This window comes from Arachis ipaensis, chromosome B3 (assembly GCF_059453495.1).
Source record: "Arachis ipaensis isolate K30076 ecotype BB chromosome B3, ASM5945349v1, whole genome shotgun sequence".
NCBI lineage: Eukaryota > Viridiplantae > Streptophyta > Magnoliopsida > Fabales > Fabaceae > Arachis > Arachis ipaensis.
Window position 1 is genome coordinate 7744810 of NC_142438.1, and position 19658 is coordinate 7764467.

At 34.3% G+C, this 19658-nt stretch overlaps 3 protein-coding genes across 3 annotated transcripts; 2 read left to right on the forward strand and 1 right to left on the reverse strand.

Annotated features, from left to right (window-relative positions):
* The first annotated feature begins 321 nt into the window (after nt 1-321).
* On the forward strand, nt 322-2988 carry LOC107628858 (cytochrome C oxidase subunit). The gene is made up of 7 exons (XM_016331474.3): nt 322-796; nt 1040-1380; nt 1482-1634; nt 1759-1851; nt 2065-2123; nt 2471-2564; nt 2718-2988. Exons 1-7 carry the CDS (start codon nt 460-462, stop codon nt 2931-2933), a joined length of 1293 nt encoding a protein of 430 aa, XP_016186960.2. The 5' UTR covers nt 322-459; the 3' UTR covers nt 2934-2988.
* A 9636-nt stretch (nt 2989-12624) lies between these two features.
* LOC107628857 (uncharacterized) lies at nt 12625-15699 on the forward strand. Its single transcript, XM_016331473.3, has 2 exons — nt 12625-15175; nt 15293-15699. Exon 1 carries the CDS (start codon nt 12885-12887, stop codon nt 15159-15161), a length of 2277 nt encoding a protein of 758 aa, XP_016186959.1. The 5' UTR covers nt 12625-12884; the 3' UTR covers nt 15162-15175; nt 15293-15699.
* A 250-nt stretch (nt 15700-15949) lies between these two features.
* On the reverse strand, nt 15950-19478 carry LOC107628855 (uncharacterized). The gene is made up of 5 exons (XM_016331470.3): nt 19058-19478; nt 17197-17299; nt 16756-16856; nt 16531-16652; nt 15950-16408 (listed from the first exon to the last, which is right to left on the reverse strand). The coding sequence occupies exons 2-5, from the start codon at nt 17297-17299 to the stop codon at nt 16117-16119; spliced, it is 618 nt and encodes a 205-aa protein (XP_016186956.1). The 5' UTR covers nt 19058-19478; the 3' UTR covers nt 15950-16116.
* Nucleotides 19479-19658: the final 180 nt, after the last annotated feature.

The window sequence follows — 19658 nt, forward strand, 5'->3', positions numbered from 1 at the left end:
AGGGTATCCATTGGGCCAGAAGCCCAATGACTAATCTCACTAATCCCTCAGGTACTGCAGTAAGTATCGAACCCAGGAGAGATGATTAAGGGACACAAACCCTCATCTATCTGTACCAATTTGCGTTGGTATTTTTGGCTAATTTTCTTTGGTTACTAAACATTTATGTAATTCTACGAACCCAATGTCCAAGCCGAACTCAAAATATTCATTATCAGCCCAATAGGTTGCTTTTTTGGCCCATTTAATTTAGTTGTGGAAAAGCACGACCAAAATATTTTGGAGAAACCATTACCAAAAAAAAAAAAAAAAACGGAAAAAGAACCGTGATTGTGAGGAGTGAGAACCGTTAGTTAGTAATTGCCTTATCCAGGAGTGAGGAGAAGAAGTGCAGAAAATGAAATGACTGTGTTCTTTTTCCTTACAACTGAAAGTGTACATGAAAACGGTGTCGTATAAATGATGGCTTCATGGTTCTCTTCATTGCGCATTTTTCCCTCCCAGGCAAACACGCGCGTCCCTTCGACGACGTCGTTTAGGGCTCCTAAGCTGTGTTCTTGTGCTCTCGGCCCTCAAAATGCTGAACCTTCTGAACCTGAACCTGATCCTGAAACGGCTCCCGTTGATCCTGTGAAGCTCGCGTTTAGCAAGGCCAAAGCGTATAAGGAATCATCCAACAAATCGAAGAAGGAAGATTCTGTTGTTGAGAAGAAGGAATTGCCAGATTCTGTCAAGATTGCAATGGAGAAGGCCAAAAACTACAAGCAGAATAAATCCCAAATTGGAACTACCCAAGGTAGTAATCATGGAACTCAAGTATTGTTCAGTAATTGCAATCAAATGAATAAAGGTCAAACATGTTTCCCAACAGAAATTCCTGGGTGTCTGATTTAATTTTGGTTAGGAACTGTCTCTATGAAAAATTGTCAATGACCTATTTAACTTGATGACAAAATTTGGACTTGAAAGCCTGAAAGGTATGTGCTTTTCATTTCAATATGTAGTACTTGCTGAAATGGGTATCTGAATTTGTTTCTAGGGTTGCAGGGAGGGAGTGAGAAGGTTTCAGGGAACAATGTTGTGGTAGACAATGGTGGTGGTAAGAAGGGGGAACTTTCAGTTTCAAGGATTGATTTTGTGGGGCTTGACTTTGCGGATAAGAAGAGCACTAGGGGATTGCCAGCTGGACTGGTTCCTATTTCGGATTCCTTCTCCGACGGTGACTTTTCTGAGGTGGAGCTCATTGTTGGAGACACAAGCAAGTTTGATGCTGAAACAGATTCAAAACCTGATCAGGCTAATCAAGACGGCTCGGAACTTTACAAGCCAAAAGTTTCAACATGGGGTGTCTTTCCTAGGCCTAACGATATTTCAAAAACAGTATGATAGGATTCAGTATTTTTAAACTGATCTTACCTCAGATGAAGCACTTTTCTACCATTTCAGTGTCCATCACTTTTCATTTCCACTAACCTTTTCAGTTTGGTGGTGGAAGAACTATTCGTCCGGGAGAGGTCCTTGAGACCGAAGAAGAAAGAGCTGCTAAAGATGCACGCACTAAGCAGCTACTTGCTGCCTACAAGAAGAAAACTGGATTAGTTATTGATCCAAAGCTAAAATCCGAGTGCGAGGAGGTAAGCATATACAGTGGTACCACAAATATTACTGCCTTTCTTAGCAATAAAGTTATGGTCTATGGTTGATCCTTATTTATTGCTTAGTTATCCCAATTTCCTATATTATATATGATATTTTTAGGCATTGAAGGAGGGTGACTTGTTAATGAATTCGGGAAAACTGAAGGAAGCATTGCCCTACTATGACAAGGTCATGGATAACTTACCGTTCCAGGTAACTATTTTAATTTAAACCACATTGGTATATTTTGTGGGGGAAAAAATTGCATATGAATGTTTTAAGATTAGAAAGGTTGTAGATAACTTACCCTTCCTAATATCTAGTTTATGGACTTTCAACTGTAGTGACATATACCCTAGTAGGGAAACTAGGGGAAAAAATATTTGGATGAATATAAACATGATGAGGTTAATCATGTTTGTGCAGAGTGAGCTCCATGGTTTAGCTGCTTTGCAGTGGTCAATTTGTCAAGACTCTCTTAGTAGGTATGTTCAGAAACTCTGAAATATTTAAACTTAGGAATATTTTCCACCTAGAATTCAGTTACTCCTTAGTATATATCCTTTGAATGCTGAGAATTGATTGTTAGGAATAATATCCTTGTCACTGTAGTGCACTGTACTAAAACTCAAGCTTCTTTTAATATAAGACCCTGCTATCTCTTCAAAAATAATTGCATGATTTTCTTGGCATTCCCAGCACAGTCTTAAGAAAATATTTAGAAGTGTATGTGTGTGCACTGCAACTGAATTAGAAAGTGAAGGTGCTTTTCACTATTGCAGTGTCTGTTTAGTGATTCTAGATTTCCAAACACATCTTGATGTATTGACAGGTCTGATGAGGCTAGACTTATGTATGAGAAGCTCCAATCGCATCCAAATGCTAAAGTAAAAAAGAGAGCGCGACAATTCATGTACAGTTTTCAGGTAATTTCTGGTGCAATTTGTTCTATAACTCTTAACATGATTTGTATTCTTGGCTCTCTAATCTAATATATGTCCCTTCCATGGAGGAGTTTTAGCATGTTACATTTTTATACTTGCATTCATGTATGATGATATGGTTGTGGATTCTTGCAGGCAATGGAAATGATGAAGGTGAATACAGGATCTCCATTTTATTTAAAGAACACAGGCTACCAGAATTATTTTGATGCTTTTGTAGAAGATAAACAAAGATACACACAAGATGGCGTGGCTGAAGAAAATGCAATGACTCAGACCTTTCTATATATTATTTTCCTTGTTTCTCCCATTTTTGTTGTACTACTTATTGCTTTACAAAAGAGAATATAAATATCTCCTTTTTCTGGGGGTCATATTATGTCCAAAGTGACCTTTTACACTCAAATCGTGGAGTGATAAATTCATGATAGTATATAGTATATTTTAATAACTATTATATTGTTTGACAATTAACTAAACGATTATGTTATGAATATATTAAAATTAGTTACTAAAATTAATTATTGGTATAAAATATATATTAAAATATAAAATATACGTTAAAAATAAACTAAATAATACATGTATTTATACACAAATACATGGTGATTAATTTTGGTGTATAAATAATATTTTTGTTAATTAAAATATATACAATCTAATATTAAATTTGATGTGTTTTTTATTTAAAATATTTTGTAATGCAAAAATTTTTTATATTAAAGTTGTCTAAAACTACATATTTATTTGTTGTTTTTATTTTATTTGTTGTTTTTATTTTTGCATTTGTTTTAATTGACAAACTTAGTCTTCTTATATGGTGTTTGTCCTCTTTTTTTATTTTTAATTATTGTTGGAGTTGTTTCTTTTTTCTTTCTATTATAAGTTGTTGTGAAAACATGTTTTTTTCTGAACTGTTGACTTGTATGCATTTTTTATTATCTTGTTTGTTCCATCTTTGTATGTATATTCTTCATCTGAAGATGTATCTTGGATTCATTTATTTTTTTTTTCTCTTTAATCTCTTGATTGGTATATCATATAAATCTGACAATATTCGTGTTGGTGAAGTTAGTTCCTATAATCAATGAAAAATATAAATGATGTTTTGAACAAATAAAATTTTTACAATATTATTATCTGTTTTATTTGCTGTAATAGGGAGTGAGTTTCAGTATTTTTTGTTAGACAAATGTCTTGGTAAGAGATTAATAATATATTGTTAAAAGCCTTTTTTTAAGTTAAAATCATTTACTTTTACTTCAAATATAAGTACGTGGTTATATAAATTTTTCAATTAGAATAGCGTTTCAGTGTCATTATTGTCTTAGTGTGTAATTAGATTTAAGGCAGTTGTGCCCAATAATTTTTTTTGCTTCTCTATCAAATAACACAAAAATTATTGTAGCACTTTAAAATGAAACTTTTAATTTAATTTTAAATTTGTATTAATTCTTCAGTTAGTAATTTATAATTTGATGGATTTTTTATGATAAGTATAATTTGATAGAATTTGTTATAATTTAAATTTGTAATTTTTTTTATATTGTAGGACAAAAAACTCCATTTTTCGTATTTTTTATGAATTTTGTTTTGAGATCTACTTGTTTTTCTTCTTCTAGTACATATATTTTTTCAATGACAGCTACAATAGTGAGAATAAAATTGTTTAAAATATTTATTGTGTATATATATATTGAATAAGTTATTTTTAATAAGAATAATTTAAATAGCATAAAATAATAATATCTATTAATATTTTTTTTTAAAACCACTTTGTCAGACAATGTCGTGAGTGATACAAACTCAAAATAGTGTTAGAAAATGATCAAAATTGTATCTTTAATTTAAATAGCGTATTGAATTAAGTATAATTATAAGGATCTAAAAATATAATAATATGTAATGCATTGCAAAATAATAAAAAAATATAAATAGTTAAAATAATAAGGGTATTTTTTCTGTAAATTTGTTTTAAAAATGTAATAAATATTTTTATTTTGTACCTAGTCATCTAATAATATTATTTTTAAGTAGATAAATTTCTCTTCATTTCATCATTTGTTAGTGTAAATATTTTTCATAAAAGAACTACAAATTGTGAAATGAAGTAAGAATCTTATGTATGATATATAAATAGGTCAAATAGTGTGAAATTTAAATATTTTATAACTTAAATTTATTATGATAATGTTATTATTATGATATTTTTAAAATAGATGTTTATTATATTTAATTAAATTAATATTTATATTTTAATTGAATAATAATATGTAATAAATTAATTAATTATAGGAGTTATAGTTTTAATTATTTTAAAGATTTTTTAATTCAATTAATTTTTAAATTTTATCAAGTAATTAAAATTGATAATATAATATCATTAAAAAAAACATAAATTTAATGTACAACGAGTTATTATCAATTTTTATATAATATAAATAGTGTTGTGATAGGAATGGGACGTGGATGCCCATTTCCTATATAAAGTTTACATTCTCAAAAGAGAATGAAATAAATGAAGGTTGACAATCTTCCTTCCATAAGCCTATAAATAGGAGGTGAACCTCTGTGAATGTAACAGAACAAAAATACCATTCTCCCTTTCTTTTCATACACAAGTAAATAATAATAAATCAATCCTCTTTTATGCTGCAATCAAATACTCTTCTCCTTATATTTCTACTACAATTCTTTCTCTTCTTTTATTTTATAAGTATTTTAAATTCTATTTTCTATTACTCTTTACATATAATATTAATAGCAATATTAATCATCTTTATTATATTGAGATTGTAACAATAAACAAATGCGATTCTCTCTCTTTATTTTTAATACTTCTTTCTATCTTTGTATATATATATATACATTACAACATATAATATTATTATATATATATAAATTATTATTGAGCTAATTATTTTAATACTAGAGTCTTCTATTTATACATCTCTATTATATATATATATATATATATATCTTTTATTTCACAACACGTTATCAGCACGAGACTCTGATCAAATTTTTAGGAAGACTCAGGTAACAAATTTTCATTATGTCGAAGCTCTCTCATCTTGAATTCAATGCTCTTGATATATCTGGAAACAATTATTTATCATGGATACTAGATGCTGAAATCCATCTTGATTCAATGATTTTGGAGATACCATTAAGGCTGAAAATAATGCATCCCAGAAGGATAAAGCCAAAGCCATGATTTTTCTCCGTCGTCATCTTGACGAAGGATTGAAAAATGAATATCTTACATTAAAAGATCCTGCAGATCTTTGGAAAGACCTTGAAGAAAGGTATAATCATCAGAAAACGGTGATACTTCCTCAGGCCCGATATGAATGGACGCATTTGCATTTACAAGATTTTAAATCTATAAATGAATATAATTCTGCAATGTTTCAAATCACCTCACGAATGAAATTGTGTGGGAAAAAAATAACTGATCATGATATGTTGGAGAAAACTTTCTCAACCTTCCATGCCTCGAATGTGCTCCTGCAGCAGCAATATCGAGAGAAAGGGTTTAAGAAATATTCTGAGTTAATTTCTTGCCTTCTTGTTGCCGAACGCAACAATGAGTTGTTATTGAAAAATCATGAAGCGCGCCCAGCTGGCGCCGCCCCATTTCCTGAAGTAAATGTGGCAAATCATTACCCCAGAAGAGGTAAATGGCAAACTTTTAATAACAAGAAAAATTATGGAAAGAAAAAAAATTATGTTCAAAAGAAAGGATCTCACCAGAAGTGGGACAAAGAAAGGAATATCGGGCAGAATAAATCAACCGAGGAGAAGTGTTTCCGCTGTGGTGGAAAGGGCCATTGGTCACGTACCTGTCGTACCCCAAGGCACCTAGTCGATCTTTACAAGACATCTTTGAAAAAGAACGACAAAGGAAAGGAAACAAATTTTGTTTCAAATGATGCTGAGAACTCCACCACTCATTATGATGTATCTGATTTCTTTGAGGACCCTGAAGGAAATATTGGTCATTTGATCAATGATGGAATAGTTTAATATGTGAAATTGTGAAGTATCTATGTAAATAAATAATGTAAAAAATTTATTAAGTTTTATTTTCTATGTATTTAAGTTTCAAATGTGATGTACATAAATAATGAAATATTAATATGAATTTTGAAATTATTAAATATGTCAAATTTTAAAATAAAATTTTAGTATATGACATTATTTTATGTACAGTGTTTCTTAGAAAAAATAATTCTGATCAAGTATTCAATTTAACTGTGCATACTACTCATTTTATTATTATTTGTTTTTGAAGAATGGCAAGGATATGTAATGAAGATGTATGCCTTGCGGATAGTGCAAGTTCGCACACTATTCTCAAAAGTGATATATATTTTACCCATCTTGTGCCAAAAGAGGAATATGTTAACACTATTATTGGCTCAGGCAATGTGATAGAAGGCTCCGGAAGAGCTATAATTTTGTTTCCTGGAGGAACAAAATTTATAATAAATAATGCACTATTATCTACCAAGTCTCTGAGGAACTTGTTGAGTTTTAAAGATATTCGCCGAAATGGATATCATGTTGAGACGATGAATGAGGGAAATCATGAGTATTTATATATCACAACTCATGATTCAAATAAGAAAGTTATATTAGAAAAATTACCCTCACTTTCATCTGGGTTGTATTATACCAAGATTAGTGCAATTGAATCACATGCCACTGTAAACCAGAAGTTTATTAGCCCAAATGAATTCATAACTTGGCACGACCGATTGGGTCATCCGGGAACAACCATGATGAGAAGAATTATTGAAAACTCTCATGGACATTCACTAAAGAACCATAAGATTCTTAAAACTAGTGAATTTTGTTGTGCTGCATGTTCTCAAGGAAAGTTAATTTTAAGGCCATCACCAGTAAAGATTGGATTTGAGTCTCCTGAATTCCTGAAAAGGATTCAAGGTGATATATGTGGACCTATTCATCCACCATGTGGATCTTTTAGATATTTTATGGTCCTAATAGACGCATCTTCGAGATGGTCACATGTGTGCTTATTATCTTCTCGCAACCTGGCGTTTGCGAGATTATTGGCTCAAATTATTCGATTAAAAGCACAATTTCCAGAAAATCCAATCAAAGCAATTCGTCTTGATAATGCTGGTGAATTTACTTCCCAAGCTTTTGATGTTTATTGTATGGCTAATGGAATAAGTGTTGAACATCCAGTAGCTTATGTTCACACGCAAAATGGGTTAGCAGAATCACTTATTAAGCGCCTCCAATTAATTGCTAGACCCTTACTTATGAGAACAAATCTCCCAACCTCGGATTGAGGGCATGCTATTTTACATGCCGCAGCACTTATTCGTTTGAGGCCAACGAGTTATCATCAATTCTCTCCTATGCAATTAACTTTTGGCCAGCAGCCAAATGTTTCCCATTTAAGAATATTTGGGTGTGCGATATATGTTCCTATTGCACCACCTAATCGCACCAAAATGGGACCCCAAAGAAAATTGGGGATATATGTTGGATATGATTCTCCCTCTATAGTGAGGTATCTTGAGATACAAACTGGTGATGTGTTTAAAGCCCGGTTTGCGGATTGTCATTTTGATGAATCAAAATTTCCAACATTAGAGGGAGAGAATAAGCTTCCTGAAAAGGAACTTAATTGAAATGCATCATCGTTGATGCATTTAGATCCTCGATCAGGGCAATATGAACTAGAAGTTCAAAAGATTATACATTTGCAAAGAATAGCAAATGAATTGCCTGATACATTTTCCGATACAAAGAGGATAACCAAATCTTACATACCAGCAGAAAATGCCTCAATTCGAATTGACGTCCCAGTAGGACAAGTAGCCACTGAAGCAAATTCACGCCAGAAGCGTGGCAGAGCGGAAAATGCCCCAATTCGAATTGATGTCCCAGTATGGCAAATAGCCACGGAAGCAAATACACGCCAGAAGCGTGGCAGACCTGTCGGTTCCAAAGACAAAAATCCTCGAAAGAGAAAAGAGGTAAATAATATTCCTGTTGAAAAAGACATAGTAAAGACACCGGCAGTTGTCCAAAATTCTGATATAACGCCAGAAGACGTTTAGGTACCTGAAAATTGTGAAAATGACGAGATCTCGATAAATTATGTCTTTACAGGAGAGAAATGGGACCAAAATAAGACAATTGTCAATGAAATATTTGCATATAATGTGGCATTAGATATCATGCATGAAAGTAAGGATCTTGAGCCAAGATCAGTCGAAGAATGTCGACAAAGGAATGATTGGCCAAAATGGAAAGAAGCCATGAAGGCTGAATTAGACTCACTTGCAAAACGTGAAGTCTTTGGACCTGTAGTCCGTACACCTGAAGATGTAAAACCTGTTGGATATAAGTGGGTATTTGTGAGAAAACGAAATGAGAAAAATGAAGTTGTGCGCTACAAAGCTCGACTTGTGACACAAGGTTTTTCACAAAGGCCCGGTATAGATTATGAAGAAACGTATTCCCCTGTAGTGGATGCGATAACATTGTGCTATTTGGTCAGTTTATCTGCATATCATAAATTGCATATGCATTTAATAGATGTGGTAACAGCCTATTTGTACGGCTCATTAGATCGGGATATCTATATGAAAGTTCCTGAAGGACTAAAGATATCCAAACCATCCAATGAATATTCGCAAGGGTTATACTCAGTCAAATTACAAAGATCTTTATATGGTCTAAAGCAATCTGGACGAATGTGGTATAATCGTCTTACTGGGTATCTGGCCAAAAACGGATTCAAGAATGATGATATCTGTCCATGTGTTTTTATAAAGAAATCTGTATCTGGATTCGTTATAATTGCTGTGTACGTTGATGATTTAAATATCATTGGGACTCCTGAAGAGATTCCAATAATTATAAAAACTCTAAAAGAAGAGTTTGAGATGAAAGATCTTGGAAAGACTAAATTTTGTCTCGGTCTGCAGATCGAGCATATAAAAAGTGGGATCTTTATTCATCAAACAACATACACAGAAAAGATCTTGAAAAGATTTTATATGGATAAGTCACATCCATTAAGTCCCCCAATGATCGTAAGATCTTTGGATGTGAAAAATGATCAATTCCGTCCTAAAGAAGAAAATGAAGATATCCTTGGTCCTGAAGTATCATATCTTAGTGCCATTGGAGCGCTAATGTATCTTGCTAATAATACGCGACCCGATATATCATTTGCTGTGAATTTACTAGCAAGATATAGTTCCTCTCCAACCAGAAGACATTGGAGTGGAATCAAACAAATCTTTCGATATCTTCATGGGACGGTTGATATGGGATTGTTTTATCCCTATGGATCCAAGTCACAACTAGTTGGCTATGCAGATGCCAGATACCTGTCTGATCCACATAAAGGGAGGTCTCAAACAGGATACCTATTCACATATGGTGGTACAGCTATATCATGGAGGTCCACGAAACAGAAGATAGCAGCAACCTCCTCTAATCATGCTGAAATACTGGCGATTCATGAAGCTAGTCGCGAGTGTTTTTGGCTGAGGAGTCTGATTTAATATATTCTGTCATCATGTGAACTGATTGATCATAAGATAGCTCCAAATGTCCTGTTTGAAGATAATACAGCATGCATTGCTCTAACTTAAGGGTGGATACATCAAAGGTGATAGAACAAAGCATATTTCTCCCAAATTCTTCTTCACTCATGACCTTCAAAATCAAGGGACAATTGATGTCCAACAGATCCGTTCAAGTGACAATCTGGCAGATTTATTCACGAAGTCACTCCCAAAATCCTCCTTTGAAAGATTGGTACATGAGATTGGGATGCGCCGATTTCGAGACATCAACTGATGTCGACAAGAGGGGGAGACTGTACTCTTTTTCCCTTGGTCAGATTTTTTTCCCATTGGGTTTTTCTTGACAAGGTTTTTAATGAGGCAGTCCCTATCACTAAAGGATATTGTACTCTTTTTCCTTCACTAAGGTTTTTTCCCACTGGGTTTTTCTTTAGTAAGGTTTTAACGAGGCAATAATCCTAAATGGTCATCCAAGGGGGAGTGTTGTGATAGGAATGGGACGTGGATGCCAATTTCCTATATAAAGTTTACATTCTCAAAAGAGAATGAAATAAATGAAGGTTGACAATCTTCCTTCCATAAGCCTATAAATAGGAGGTGAACCTCCGTGAATGTAACAGAACAAAAATACCATTCTCCCTTTCTTTTCATACACAAGTAAATAATAATAAATCAATCCTCTTTTATGCTGCAATCAAATACTCTTCTCCTTATATTTCTACTACAATTCTTTCTCTTCTTTTATTTTATAAGTATTTTAAATTCTATTTTCTATTACTCTTTACATATAATATTAATAGCAATATTAGTCATCTTTATTATATTAAGATTGTAACAATAAACAAATGTGATTCTCTCTCTCTTTATTTTTAATACTTCTTTCTATCTTTGTATATATATATACATTACAACATATAATATTATTATATATATATAAATTATTATTGAGCTAATTATTTTAATACTAGAGTCTTCTATTTATACATCTCTATTATATATATATCTTTTATTTCACAACAAATAGATCGTCTAACAATTAATTCGTTCAGCAAAACGTTTTCCACCACAGCCAACAACCAACCCTGGATTTTTTTTTTTTTTTTTTTTGGGTCAAATAATGAATCATGCGTTTTCCTTTTAACGTTGATGAGATGAGATGACAGAAGAGGAGCCCATGGTAGGGCCCACAGGCAGCCCATCTTCGCCTGCCACAGGCTTGTCTTAATGAGTTTAGAAAGCTCCACCTATTCCATTCACTCTGCCGGTTAGCGTTTAACTTGAGTTGCATGAAAAAAAAAACAATTAAAAAGGCGTTACTCTATATTAAAACTTTTTAATAACAATTTTTCCAGCAATTTGAATTCAATCAAGTAGTGTCAAATCTCACAAGAGTTCACGAAAGGCAAGTTGTTTTCTCTTGTAAGAGAGATTAATGCAACTTGAATTAAGACTATATCTTTTTTATCAACACAATTTCATTGCAAAAGATATATTTATTTCTCAGTGAATGCTTCCAATCGATGAGAGAATGTATTTGGTTTTTAGCCATTCTGTTAGGTCCTCAAATAACATTGAATTAAGTAGCCTAAGTCCGAAGATTGAACATCCATCTTTTTATTATACAGTCCTTTCAAATCTTTGTTTAAATCGCTGGGATCTCACAAGAAGATGGCTAAAAAAAAAAAGCTGACCATATGTATATAAAGATTAAGATGGAAGTGTTTCCGTTGTTAAGTTGTTTTTGTGAACTTTTTCTACATGCATACTTCCCAACTGATATCACAAAATATTCTGTGAAAGTGTGAACAACTAATTTATGTATAACTACTTGTACAAATATTGTAAATGGATGCATTTTAGAACAATTTTGGAAATAAATTGAAATACACAACTTCAAAATATACCTATTTGTAATAATTGTACATATTATTTGTTCGAATAAAATTTGTGAATTGATATTCTCCTAGATAAAGGACCAACCTTACACCCTACACGAATCAGAAAAATACTAACCATGAAATATCCGTTGGAGCTATTGTTAACCTATTACCATTGTAGTAATAATAAAATCTGGCTACCATTAGCACCAATGATCTCATAAAATTCATTTATGTAAGATCATTACTAAGCAATTGAATAAGGAGAAGAAAAAATAGTTGAGGCTACTTCGTGAATAAAAGGGATTGCCTTAAAACAACTTAATTGCCATTAATAATAAGGGGTTGCCAGATAACCTAGAAGAGGCTTCAATTTGAGGGGTGATTTAGTCATTTTATGGACAGATGAGTTGGGGTATCATATATCAATTATCAGCAAAAATGTGATGCTTTAAATATAAGAAACAAGCCAGTAGCCAATGGAAACTTCCCATGTTACAAATACTAATAATTCCAAATCAGAAAAATTATGATCATGCAAGAAGGGTCCATAAACAGTTCCCTTGTGAGAGTCAGCATGAAACATTTATGTCAGCCTTATTCAAATTTCATTATCCATCAAACAACAACTAAGTAAAACAAACAACAAAGCTCACTGCAAATAAAGCAAATAAACAAAGAGAACAGAATCTCTCTTCCTCTTTTTCCTTTCCAATGTGAAATTCCTCAGAGAGAAACCAAAAGCACAAGAAGGTTTATTTTCTTCTTGTGCTTGAAATCCACAAAGTAAAGGAAAGGAAAACTGGTTTTTAATCCAAAATCCCAGTTTGAGTTTGAATATGGTTCAAAGAAGGGTTCTCAGTAAGCTTGGTATTCAAGCTGATCATGTCATATCTGAGAAGAGCTTATCTTCTCCTCAACACCAAGATGGTAAGAGCAGAAAGAGTGACATCAATAAGAAAAGCAAAAACACAAGGTCAATTAAGCTTTTGGATTTTGAGGCTCCAACTCCAAGGAGGAGCTTATATCAACCAGGGAACCAACGGCCTCTTCGTGCTCCAACTGCAGCATCATCATCACTGCAAAAGCATAATAAGCCTTTGGTGAGAATAGATGGCTCTCCCAATTACATGAAGCCCACAAGCAGTTCTGTTGCAAGAAAGGAGAGTTTCCCGGTGAGTCTTCAAAACACTCCAACTGAAAAGAATTTGCCACAAAAATGTTCAAGAGCTAGCTCCATTTCTTGTATAAAACAAGAAAAGCCTTTGACTCGATCATCTAATTTGAATTTGGCAAGATCATTGACAAAGACTACTACTTTCAAATCCACCGCAGCGATTTTGCATGCAGATATGAATCCACCAGTGAGAGCTACTTGTTCTTCAACTTTGAAAGACTCTAGGTTCCCTGCATACCTCATGCTGAATCATGGGGCAAATAATGAATATGAGGGAACTTCAGTCACAGAAGTTTGCCCCTACAAATATTGCTCTCTCAATGGTCATTATCACACTCCTTTGTCTTCATTGAAGAGCTTTGTACCAGCAAAGAGGCGTATTCTGAAAACCCAGAAGAGTATGAAGCTGGAAAGTCTGAGCCCTCAAAGATTGAAGATGCAGTGTCAGACAGACAGCAGTGATATTGAGCAGAATGTCCTGGATGGAAAACATGCACATAATGAAGCTGATAAACGTAACCCAATAACGACTCCCTTGGCACAAAAAAGCGCGATGGATTTCTTTACTGAAATATCTGTTAAAATAAAGGAAGGAGCTGGTGACAGAGAAAACATTTACTCTGCGGAAGACCTTGAAGATCAAGATGACATGAAGTCTGTGACTGAAGAAGATGGCATCAAGTGTGTTATTCAAACTATAAATCATGATCTTCCCAAGTGTGAGATCAATCTTGAAGATGATTTCAAAGACTGGTTTACTGCTGCTGCAATTGAAGCAGATAACAAAGGGAGCTCTCCCCAAGAAACAAATGCCGTAGACGCAGATGAAAACCACTCAACTATCTGGTTTGGTGAAGAAATATATATGGGAAGCTATACCAAAGAAGTTAGCTATGATGGTGAACACATGCATAACATTGAAGTTGATGGTTGTCATTCCCAGGATACTGATAATGTTGAATTGGATGGTTCTAGTTCCCAGGATACCGATATACAGTGGAAGGAGGAGGAGCAGTTTTTTTCATTCGGCCATGGAGAAAACATTGATTCTTCTATCTTCACAAAGGAGGAAAGTGACTCAAACTTTGAGTCCTTATCAGAGCGCTCACGTGATGATTCTGTGACGTGGTTAGATGAAATACTTGGCAACCATCATACGGATATTCTGGTAGAAGGAACACTCAGAGAAGCCAGTGACGAAAAGAACACCTATTTTGAAGCAAAATCTCATGGCTCTAATTCTGTTTTGGAAGGCACATGTAAAAGCATGGAACTTGAGACTCAAGAAAATGATTACCTGTCCAATGGCATAAGTTATGATCAACTTCCTCCAACAGATGATGAAGCATTTCAGCACCTCACAGATGTAGAAGAAATAGTGAATGAAAACTCCATGAACAAAAATTTAAAGGCTGAGGATAGCTTTGAAGATAGCAACATAAAGCTAGAGAATAATGTTGAAGGAATTAGCGAAGACAACCAAATTCACCCATTTGAGGTGCCAGAAGAAATCAATATTGTTGTTCAGGACCATGAACTACTGGAGGAAGATCAAGGTAACACTAGTAAGTTCCAGTGCACAAGCTGTATAGGTGGTGAAGATCTTAACACGAGCAAGGAAACAAAGCACAAGAGAATAGAGAAAGATGATGAGCAGCTGAGAAAGATTAAACCGCGAAAACCAAATTTCCTCACCTTGGTTCCTGAACCAGAGCCAGAAAAGGTTAATCTGAAGCATCAAATTATGGATGACAGAAAAGATGCTGAGGAATGGATGCTTGATTTTGCACTCAGACAAGCTGTCACACAACTTGCTCCAGCTAGGAAGAGGAAAGTGGCTTTGCTTGTTGAAGCTTATGAAAAAGTAATGTCACTACCTAAATGTGAAAGCCACAATTCACCGTTTGCTCATGCAAGACCTATTCAAGCTTGTAGCTGATGTATGTTGCTGAGGTAAACCAAATAGGCCTTTTTTTATTTGGTATCATCTTTCAACAACACATGATTTCACAATTTAAAACCTTATTCGCCAACTACAAGCTAATAATTACATTGGGTATGCTTTTGAAGTTAAACAACTTGAAGTTCGATCTTGCATTCTTAAGCAGAGGAGTAAGACAACCAGGAAAAGAAATGATCAGGAGTGATCTGCAGCATTATTATTACGGTGAAGAACTCGGTTCTGAAGCTTGGAGACAATTCAAATTGCCAGGTTGCGAGAATGAGGCATGGCTCTTACATGGAGAGTGAAACAAAAATACTGGAATTTGTAGTTTCTACTAAGCTGCATGGAATTGGTTCACAAAAATTGTTCAATGTTGTTGAGTGTTTGCTTTTCCAAGCTGTGTTCGAAGCACTATTTATTTTTGTTTTTATGTTATCCCATAAATAATGGGCACTTATGCTCCTGAATCCTGAACTGTTGATTTCACAATGTATGTATCATTAAGAAGTATAACTAATTTATATGCTTTATATATTTTATTTTTATTTTATCTTTATCATCATCAAATACAAATTGGATTAGCTAATGGTCGTGTGTAACAAATGAATACAAGAAAAGGATCAAGTCTTTTGAGGCCTTGTAGCCAATAAAGAAACCATCATGAGTGCAATAAATTATAGCAGCACCTAGGTTTCGATAGTACCTGATTAATTAATTGATCTGAATAGGCTTACTATCAATATAAAATAAAAAAAAAGAAGAGAGAACAAGGAGGAGTCATATATGACTTCATGTAAGCATCATGATTGAATTCACTGGTTTGGGAACTAAATTGCCTGTATTTATTTTATGCGAAACATATAATAAATTTTACAATCATGCACATGGAAGATATCAAAATAACCTCATATCATCTAAGCTAAACAGCTTTAAACACCAGGTAGAACACCTATTTTGGCTCAGGTAAATGAATGTCCATGGTAGGTGTATCATGAATCAGAGATTCAAGTTGTTGGTGATAATTTCTCAAATGAGAAACATGTGAAGTTTGCCAGGGGCTAACCTTCACATCTTTGCTCTGTTCTAAAGCTTCTTTTGCTTTGATGTCTTCATGAAAGAATCTAAGGGCATCTGCTGTTGACACAGAATGCACAGATTCATGCATCCCATGGAGTTCATTACGTTTTTCTAGCTTTTCAACCAGCTTCTCTTCTAACTCATCTGGAAGATGCGCAAATGCACTTTACAGTGTCCAAATAAGCAAAAGAAATATTTTAAAAAATAAATTAATGGGGAAGAAACATTATTGAACTCAATTTTACACAATATAAATCATCTCATTCTGAAAGAACAGAACGCATACCTCGTAACACCTCTTACAGCACCCCAGCTATAACCAGCAAGGACTGATTGTTTAAAACCAATATTGAACCCCTCCTGAGATGAAGCTTCCTTTCCTGCTATAAGACCTTCCCGATACCCGATCTATTAAAAATAAGCCAGAGAATGAAAAAGGGCAGCTGATCATTTCATAGAGTTAAGAAAATAGGAACAAAATAAGCAGAGTTTACTCAAGTTGTCAAAATACCGTGTGGAATTCATCATGCCTCCTTTGCCACTCTCTGTCCAAATCTAATGATTTATCCAACTTGTCATCAGAATCACCCCAAAAATCATCATCATCACATTCTAAAAGCATAATAGATAATTAGTACAAAGCACCAGCACCATGAGTTTATGCACAAACAAAATAACTTCTATGCCATAGAAAACAGATAAACCAACATCAATAATTTATATGATATCGACACTTCTATTGAAAAAAGCCATTGCCTATCTGACAATATCCTTCACTCATTACCATGATTGAGATGTGGAAGTTAGGATAATACAACGCACTGGCTAAACAAGAAATTCATACGAAATCATAGAATGGCATGAGTCATGGAGTGAAGTCAAGTCTAAACCAAACCATTTTTTGCATTTAGTAATAGAGTTTCCATGTCAACTCATCCACACTAAACCTTACCATGTAACTTATTTTCTTGATCATGAGCACTAGTTGATTTTAGTTCTGATTTTGAAAGTTCTAAGCTTTCAGCATAAAGTTCTTCAGCAAATTTACCCTCCATCTGCAAATAGAGAACAAAAAATAAAAAAGTAAATAAATAATTAGATAAAGTTAACACCAGAATATGATGGTTCTCCATTATATATATCAAATCACCAAACAACCCTTAACATTAGAATTTTTTTTCCAATTCAGTATATAATAAATATTAAGGAAATGAACCACTCCTAAAACTTAATCATGACAGGAACCATCAACTACAACTCAAAACAAAGACCAAAAAATAGTCCTGCTTTAGAACCATAATTTTGATGGCAAAATTTTTTTATTGGGATGTCCAAGGAAGAAAATCAAGCAAACATTATAATGTCACTGCGTCAGAAAATTGAAAAAGAAAAAGCTCTGTATGAGCTTATCAAAAGAAAAAAGAGAAGAGAAATCAAAAGCTCCTTACTTGAAACCCTTGAATGGTTGGAAAATTGAATTGATCAATTAAGCAATAGCAGTAATAATTAGAACAAACTCGATGAACGGGAGCTGCCACAAACAGAGCTGCAGCCACGAGCTGACAAAGTGACGAGGGCGACGCTGATGGCTACACTATTGGGCCAGTTTGGGTTTATCATTTGGGCCAATTTGGGTTTATCTGTTTTATCTGACCAATTGGACAAAGCTCAACCAAAGCCCAGAAGAGAAGCTTCTTACCTTACTCAACGATTTCAAGAAGCTACTTCCTCCTGACCAAAAAAAAGCTACTTCCTCCAATCTCTCGCCATGGAGCAGCGCCCGAAACTTCAATCTGATCGGAGAGTATTTTTCCGATTGGTTGGTTTAAAATGTGTTTTACTAATTTATTTTTTTTATTTATTTATGTTCTTGTTAATATGTAAACAGAAATTTATGTGAAATTAGTTAAGATAATAAATGTTTAATCTTATAATTAATAGTTAGTTCAGATTATATGAACAAAAAAATAACATGATCTAAACCAAGTGCATTTTAACATAGTTATCAGAACCGAACCGGTAATCAACCCGGTCATATGACCGGGTCACCGGGTTACTGGTTCAACCGGTGAATCACTGATTTATCCGGTTAATCCGGTCATAATTAAAAAAATATAAAATTATATAAATAAAATTAAAATAATGTCTTAAAACTTAAAATGCAAGTCTTTACAAACATTAATAATCTAATATCAAGTCTTAAACATAACTAATAATCTAAAAATAGATAATAAACTAATCTCTAGTACAAAATATGTTCTCAATTTAAATCAACAAGAACAAGTAAAAGATAACACAATCATTGATGCTGGCGTTTCTGATGGGGTTTGAGATGAAGACATTTTTTAAATTCTAGCAAAAGAAACCAAAAATATTTTCAGCAATAAAAGATTTACTTAAGTCAGTTTTTAAGTAACACAGCAACCACCACCATTCCACCAAAGTACAAACAGCAATTCAAAACAAGCACCAGCAACAAACAACAGCAGCTCTAAAAAACACAGCAACTCTAAAACACAGCAACCAGCAACAAACAACAACACTAAAAAACTAAATGCAACATCAGCAGCCACCAGATTCAAGTTCAACAATAATTCTAACTAAAGTAATAACCACCAGATTCAATAACAACTCTAAAAAATCAAATACAATAGTAATAACCACCAGATTCAATAACAATACTAACTAAAATATGCTCAGCTTCAACAACTCTAAAATTCAATTACAAATTTACAACAGTCAACAGCAACACCAGGTTCAGTATTCAACAATTCCAGTGAAAGACCAGGGTCAAAAACTTGAAGGGAGCTCACCTGGATAACTGGTTCCTAGACCGCGACCAAGAAGACGACCACCACCACCCGACTAACCCGAGGGAGCAGATTCAGAGCCAGAGATGCTGCTTGATTTCTGTCTTCTGTGAGCTTTCTGCCACCGACGAAGTGAACACAGGGCAGGAGCACGGGACCGCGACGACGACGAGGTGAGAGACTGATAGAGCGACGGGGTGAGGGCGTGAGGCCGTGACCGAGAGAGACCGATAGTGACAAGGTGAGTGGAGAGGCGACGAAGTGACGAGATGAGGGGAGAGACGATGGAGAGACGAAGTGAGGGCGAGGGTGAGCGACTGCCGAGTGCCGACGACGAAGGAGCAGAGAGACGAGGCTGGGGGTTCCACACTTCCCCTGGAATCAGACTGATTTCTCAATTCTCAGATTTGGCGCTATGGGGATTGGGGAGGGGGGAATAGCATTAGGGTTTCGTTGAAAGGGGAGAGAAGGGGGGAATCTGAAAGCCAAACGACGCCGTGTCTTTTTTTTTTTTTTTTTTAAAAGCACAATCCAGACCGGGTTGAATTAACCGGCCGAGTCACCGGTTTTAACGAAAACCCGTCGGGTCGAACTGAGTTTCACC